This window comes from Phragmites australis, chromosome 7, assembly GCF_958298935.1.
Source record: "Phragmites australis chromosome 7, lpPhrAust1.1, whole genome shotgun sequence".
Taxonomy (NCBI): domain Eukaryota; kingdom Viridiplantae; phylum Streptophyta; class Magnoliopsida; order Poales; family Poaceae; genus Phragmites; species Phragmites australis.
The window spans coordinates 6,535,889-6,543,599 of NC_084927.1; the positions used below are offsets into that span (position 1 = coordinate 6,535,889).

General features: G+C 48.2%; 1 protein-coding gene across 1 annotated transcript; it reads left to right on the forward strand.

Annotated features, from left to right (window-relative positions):
- The first annotated feature begins 3,857 nt into the window (after window positions 1-3,857).
- Window positions 3,858-5,456, forward strand: LOC133925372 (berberine bridge enzyme-like Cyn d 4). Its single transcript, XM_062371319.1, has one exon. The coding sequence runs from the start codon at window positions 3,870-3,872 to the stop codon at window positions 5,454-5,456; it is 1,587 nt and encodes a 528-aa protein (XP_062227303.1). The 5' UTR covers window positions 3,858-3,869.
- The last annotated feature ends 2,255 nt before the right edge of the window (window positions 5,457-7,711 follow it).

Consider the following 7,711-nt stretch of genomic DNA (forward strand, 5'->3'; position numbering starts at 1 on the left):
GTGATAATCCCCGACTATCACTATCGGTCCGAAGACCAGTGGTGAAGGGGTTATATCTACCGGCTGAAGCCTTCAGCTGGCAGTGATAGTCGACTATCACTGCCAGCTGAAGGCTTCAGCCGGTAGTGATAGTCGGGTGTCGAATCGATCTTTTTGGGGCTAGAAAAATTGAATTTTTTTTTTGCACCCGAGGAACCCCCACGCCCGTGCTGCGCACGCATGCGGTTCGTGGCACTCGAACTCAGAATCTCTCAGCTCGCATGATATGTCCTTACTATCCCACCACAAAAGTATTAGTGATACCATTAGCATATGCAATCCTTTTGACATCTTCTACCTGAAACTTCAAATGATTATTTGGATATCTAAATGACATCAAATGAAAAAGTTTTCAACTACAAAGTTGTAGATCTCGTTGAGGGCTATAATTTTGATATAAAGTTTGTCACCATCCAACTTTGTATGAAAAAATTATGAATTTTTTAAAATAAACTGGCATTCACTATCACTGCCGGCTCATGGCTAGAGCCGGTAGTGATAGTGGATTTTCACTACCGGTTCTTTTCGAATTACTTTTTAGTGCCAGTTCATGATACGAACCGGCTCGTAAGAAACCGGTAGTGATGGGCTGACATATAAGCCTATTTCTGTAGTAGTGACTCAATCTGCAAACAAAATAAAATTTTAGTACAAGACTTCACAAACAATAGAAGGACGTGAAGGGAATGTATTGCAAACCTGGACATCCAACACTCGTCCAACCTCATGGGCTCATCCAAAACTCGTGGTCGGAGTACCAGGAGCTCATCCATCCAGAACAGCGGTTGGGTGAGAGAGATGCTTGTCATCCACGCATGGGTCAAGTAGCTCTAGGTGGTCGGTAGCCATAGTTGCAAATTCATATGATAATTATGGTTTGCAAAACTATAATTAAACAAAATGCTAATGGAACTATAAACAATATCCTTTTCTCCATAAAAAATCTTAAAATACCACTTATCTGACATAACTTACCACAATCGACAAAAAAACTATACTATTATTTCAGCTTACAACAACTATATGTTCTAGATTTACAACAACAAAATATAATAAAATAAATAGCTAATGTTACTCTACGTTGCTCTAAAAACCTAGGTCTAATAGTTGCTCTACATTGCTATAAAACCTAGATCTAACAACAGTACAACTACCCGTAAAAAAACCCTAGGTCTAATAGTTACTCTATGTTGCTCTAAAAATCTAGATATAATAACAGTATAACTATCCTTAAAAAACCTACATCTGACAGATTCAACTATCCTTATAAAACCTATGTCTAACATTTACAACTATCCATAAAAAACGTATATCTAATATCACTAAATCCTAGATCTCATGCCTAACCTATATCTAAAACTAGATCTGATGGTCAACCTAAGTGGTTTGCAAAAAAATACCAAGGTTGGACTATTTACCTCCAATACAGATGATTTCCGACATGCCTTGGCTACTCTCCTCTCCCACCCTTCCCCTCCCCTCCCATCTCCTCTCAATCTCTCTCTTGTGCCCGTGGGAAACGAATGAAGTGAGCACTATGCTCAGTGAGAGGGCTGGCATGCCCTTTAAATAGGAAAACACATCTCCCTTCCAAAGAGCAACAAGCTACTTAGTCACCATTTTAATAAGCGACAGGTGGGTAACATCCAATGTAGATGCCATCGTGGCCTCATTGCCCAGTCTAAGGCTACTGACACCACATGTAGCCTATCACCCTTTCAACGGGTGACAGAAGTATAGAATTGTAATATTTCAAAATAGACACATATATTTATAATTTTTGGATTTAAAAAATATAAAAATTTTCATGGAGTTTGTGCACATGTTCGTCAATATGGTCTTGTGCACTAATTTTCCTGAATAAAATGTATGTCTAAAATAAATGTATGCTGGAAGCCTGGAACTAAACGTTGGCCAAGAGGGATCGACTCTCTGTTGAGAAATTGTGCCAATGTAATGTAGTGAACCGTATTCTCAAGATCAAGCCTGCCGTTCATAAGACCATGCCCAAGGGAATCCCTTCACGGGCAGATTCTCGTCGTGAAGGGATTCCCGTTCCCTTCAACGCTCCCAACGGTTTTCCTTCACGGTTCACTTCACGACGGGATTCCCAGGGTCATTCCCTTCAGGACGGGATTCTCTCTCCGTTTCCTTCGCGATTCCCCTCGAAGGGAAGCTGTTGAAGATGAGAGGAAATAAAGGGAATGGGAACGGGGAAGGAAATCGAGAAGGAAACGAAATGAAGGGAATATCGATGCTATGAAGCTATCGAGGTGCATTGTTTCCCCACTGTAAACTGATTCTGTGCACGTGACGCAACTTGGCAAATTGATCTGCAGGTCAACTTGAACCGCAGATCTCATCTGGTGTAAAAACTTATGTGCTTGATATTACGATGACTTGGAAGCATTTTTTTTCTTCTCTCGACTTCTGCCAAATGGTGGCTAGTTGAAATTTAGCACCTTTCTTTTTACTTATTGTAAGTCTGTAGCGTCCTACTTTTTTGTAATCAGTAAAGATTTATTTTGATGCAACATTTCTCAGTATACTGACCCTTTACCATCATCGAAGTGCGTTGCAAAGCTGAATGCCCAATGTCGACTGATATTGTACTGTGCACGTTGCGCAATTTGGACAATATAATTCTGCAGGTCAACTTAGCTGATGCACTGCACGATGATCGGGGACATAGTCAACTCTAACTTTGGATCTACTCTTCACCTGCGCACACAAATAAAACATGCCACTCGAGGCATTGATATGGACAATCAAACCTCGAAGGTGAGCCACAGCTTTGTTGACCAGCTATAGTGGAGCATCTTATTAACGATCAAGAATGTTAGTATTACTCTATGAATTAAGTTGATAAATGATGTTATAATCTATTAGTTAAAATGATTGTTAACACGAATGTGTACTGCATAATTACTGATCACAATAGTTAAATAGTCCATTTATTGATTAGAGAAGACATTAAGAAGAGGAGACATGGAGAAGAGGAGCACTTAGGCACATGCACATGGACATTTGAAATCGTAAAATTACTTACATTTTCAGCAGGGTTGACGAGGTTGAAGTGACTTGTACGTGGAAACGCGGAGTGAATATATCACTGAAGTTGAAGAGCACAAAGTGATCCCCCATCTATGATGTCCATTCAACTTCATCTAAAAGAATGATGGCCATTCAAGCATCGATGTTATTTTTGGATGCCAATAGTATGATGATTGCTCATCAAGTATCAAATATCGTATATTCGATACAGATAATGTCCCATTTTATGTTAACGTCAGGACTCAGGAGGACCTGATTGCGCTTTGTTAACTTTTGCATTTTTTTTCTAAAACTTTGTAATCACCAACTCGTTCATACGTCAGGATTTGCCACCTGATGTTCTACTAGCTATAGCATGTGGGTAAAAAACGATTGGGTGGCAGATCATGAAATTTCATTTGTTAAAAGTAGAAATATCCTTATTTTTACCATTTTGGGAATTGGATCGGTACCGTAGATACCCTCGGAGAAATCAAATTATATATTCCTGCTCGCGTCTCAATCCAGAATCACGTACATTGTCAGCGAAGACGGATAGGAAATACCGAGCCAGTCTGATCTCCTTTGTACTAACCTCAAACAACGAGCGAAGTCGAGATCTAAGAAAAAGGTCTGAAAGACTTATGAACTATCAATATATATTATAAGATAGAGAAACAATTTGGCACACGGTCTTACACGTTACTTAAAGTGATGGGAAGTACATATACGCATACTGCTATAAATATAGGCCCCAAGACAACTAATAGCAGCATCCAGCAAACCAAGATCGACCAATGGTCACGTCCACAAAAATTGCCATAGTTATCGCCATCTTGTGCTTCTTGTGTTGCAACGTCTTCCTCCCTTTGTCAGCAGCTTCCTCCAATGATTTCCTCCAATGTCTCTCGCCGAGGATACCGAGCGAGCTCGTGTACCGGCAAAGCTCGAGTGGCTTCATGTCAGTGCTTCAGTCCTCCGTTCAGAACCCTAAGTTCCTGACCAACACCACGGTGCGGCCGCTGTGCATCATCACGGCGTCCGACGTTTCTCACGTCCAGGTCGCCGTTAGCTGCGGCCGCCGCAACGGCGTGCGCCTCCGCGTGCGCAGCGGTGGGCACGACTACGAGGGCCTGTCGTACCGGTCCGTGCGCCCCGAGGTATTCGCGGTGCTGGACCTCGCTACGCTCCGCGGCGTGCGCGTCCGCCCCGGCGAGGCCAGCGCATGGGTGGACGCTGGCACGACACTGGGTGAGGTGTACTACGCCATCGGCACGACCAACCCTGGGTTCTTGTTCCCCGGTGGCGTGTGTGCAACCGTCGGCGTGAGTGGCTTCCTCAGCGGTGGTGGCATCGGCCTGATGATGCGCAAGTACGGAGTCGGAGGGGACAACGTCATCGACGCCAAGATCGTCAATGCCAACGGTGACCTCCTCGACAGGGCCGCCATGGGGGAGGACCTCTTCTGGGCCATTCGGGGTGGCGGTGGCGAGAGCTTCGGTGTCGTCGTGGCGTGGCGGCTGAAGCTCTCGAAGGTCCCACCAACGGTGACGGTGATCAACATCGTCAAGACCGTCGAGCAGGGAGCCACCGACCTCCTCGCCAAGTGGGAGACGACCATTCTGAGGCCATTCCTTACAGACCTCACCATCCGGGTCGCCCTGCAGGGCAATCAAACTCTGTTCCAGTCACTCTACCTCGGCAGGTGCTCGCGCCTTGTTGACACGATGCGCTCCGTCTTCCCGGAGCTAGGCATGACAGCGGATGACTGCTGGGAGATGAGCTGGCTGCGCGCCATCGCGTTCATCTACTTCGGCAGAACCGACGTGCCAGTGGAGGGGCTCCTGAACCGGACAAACAGCCTGGGCACCTACTTCAAGAGCAAGTCAGACTACGTGCGGCGCGGTATCGGCAAGGTCGGGTGGGAGAGCATCTTCCAGCAGCAGCTCTCCCGGAACGGTGCCGGGCTCATGATCCTGGAGCCGCACGGCGCGTCTGTCGGCGGTGCCAACACGAATGCCACCTCGCCGTACCCACACCGCAGGGGCGTATTGTACAACATCCAGTACGGCTCCATGTGGTGGGGTGAGGCCAACGGCACCGCGGCGGCGACGGCGATCGGGTGGCTCAACGGCCTGTATGGGTTCTTGGAGCAGTTCGTGAGCAGCAACCCCAGGGAGGCGTTCGCCAACTACCGAGACCTGGACCTCGGCCAGAACGTGGTAGGCCGCGACGGCGTGACGACGTACAGGAGCGGGAGGGTGTGGGGTGAGAGGTACTTCATGGGGAACTTCCGGCGGCTGGCGGCGGTGAAGGGGAGGGTGGATCCCGGTGAGTACTTTAGGAACGAGCAGAGCATCCCGCCGCTTCTGCCAAAGTCTTAGTCAGGCCTACATACGCATGCATTTGTATTAGTCTCCGGTTCCCTATGTTGTGCTCCTTCTGCGAAGGAACAAATAAAGAATAACAGCTTTGCTAATTTTCAATCGCACAATCCGGAAGTTAGCCCCATGCAAGCCGACGCCACTTCTGTGAGACGATCGGCGTCTCATCGCAATTCGTCTACTCCATCGGTTTGGTGCCGCTAACACCTGCACGTGCGTCCAAACGCATGTCCGTCCGCACACTCATTAGGAAACAAATCCTGTTTAGAAGCCTTCCAAATCAAGCAATGTACCCAAAAGTAGCAGCCCCGCGCGCTCTACACGCGAACTCCCTGTTAGGAAACATAGCAGGTTATATATTGAAGTGGGCCCATCTCGAATCCTAGTAGGATTGGAGTTCAACTCTTAGGGGTTTTTGGTTCTTTATATACGAAGATCCCTCATTGTAACATACAGAAAAACAAATGAATAGAGAATAGATAGCTTTTCCCCTACGCTTGTGTCTCCTTTTGCAATTGTTTCAAAGAGATCGCTGGACTACACCCGGTAGCAGCGGTTCCTCAACACGTTATCAGCACGAAGCTCTGCCAGAGATCAAGCTAGCGGAACGAATTTGCCTATGACCGATCTGCACTGCATCAACATCGTTGTCAAGCGGGCAGGTTTTTGGCCTAGCCTATATGCCCTACGCGGCACGAATCATTCGCAAGAATTGAAAAGTACGATCAATTCGGTATGTATCCTCGCAGCTACTGTCTTTTGCATCAAAATAGATCTGAAATCTTGCATAAACAGTAGCGTGCATCGTATGTATGAACAGTAGCCCGTAGCACGATGAACAGTAGCTAGTGTATTTCGATCTACACAGTAGAGCATCACGGCAAGAACCAAGCATCGCATGAACTCCGTGAATCTGATTTGGTGGGGCCCGCAGCCACCACCTCACCGCCGGTCAAATCTGGCAGCCACACTTAAGCACAGTATGCGGTGGCTCGAAGGCCACCGCCACAGATCGAAAAAAATATGCCGGCGCCCTTCCCGTCAGTGCTCGCCGCTACACCTCTTGGAGTCCCTGCGAGATCCACCGGCATGGGGCCTGTCGGGTCCTCGGAGAAATTCTGGGTGCTTGGGGGGGGGGGGAGGGGGCAGTAGTTTTCGGCCCTGAGCACTGCCTCCCGGCTCATGCCCCTGTTGGGTCCTCGGGGGAATTCTGAGTGCTGGGGGGGCCAGCAGTTCCCGGCCCCGAGCATCGCCTCCCATCTCATACCCCTGTCGAGTCATCGGGGGAAATTCTGGGTGCTCCGGGGGGGGGGGGGCAGCAGTTCCCGGCCTCGAGCACCGCCTCCCGGCTCATGCCCCTGTCGGGTCCTCGGGGGAAATTTTGGGTGCTCGGGGGGGCCAACAGTTCCTGGCCCTGAGCACCGCCTCCCGGCTCATGCTCCTGTCGGGTCCTTGGGGGAATTCTGGGTGCTCGAGGGGGCCAGCAGTTCCTGGCCCCGAGCACCGCCTCCTGGCTCATGCCCGTGTCGGGTCCTCGGGGGAATTCTGGGTGCTCCGGGGGGGGGGGGTAGCAGTTCCCGGCCCCGAGCACCGCCTCTCGGCTCATGCCCCTCTCAGGTCCTCGGAGGAATTCTGGGTGCTCGGGGGGGGGGGGGGGCAGCAGTTCCCGACCCCGAGCACCATATCCCGGAACTATCTTTTCAGGTCCTCGGGGAACTCGGGGTGCTCGGGGGCCAGCTGTTCCCGACCACCAGCACCCCCTCCCAGAACCAGAGGCTCTGATTTTGCATATAAACCCTCGGGCTTTATGGAGAATCTTGAAAATACTTTTCCTACATGAAAGTATCTCTAGAATTTAAATTTTGCATGTGTTTTAGCCATTATGCAGTATTTATTTCTATGTTATTTTTGCTGTTTAAATAGCCTGAAATGCGTTTAAATTCAGTAAAATTCAGATAATAGCATAGAAAATATCAGAAAATTGCAGCAATCTAATTTAGCAACATGAAGCAACTTTACTGGTAGTAATACTTGCATCATTTAAATATGTAGATTGCTGGCATCACGAACAAGGAGTTCGCTGAGCTGAGTGCTGATGGCCGCAACTATCTCACTTGGGCATCGGATGTTCGGATTGTACTAGGAGCAAAAAGGCTCCGTGCTGCAATTAGCCTGGGAACAAGTAGTACAATTATTCCCACGGAGGATGAGAATGATCAGGCACTTCATTTTCTCCGCCATCATCTCTCTCCCAC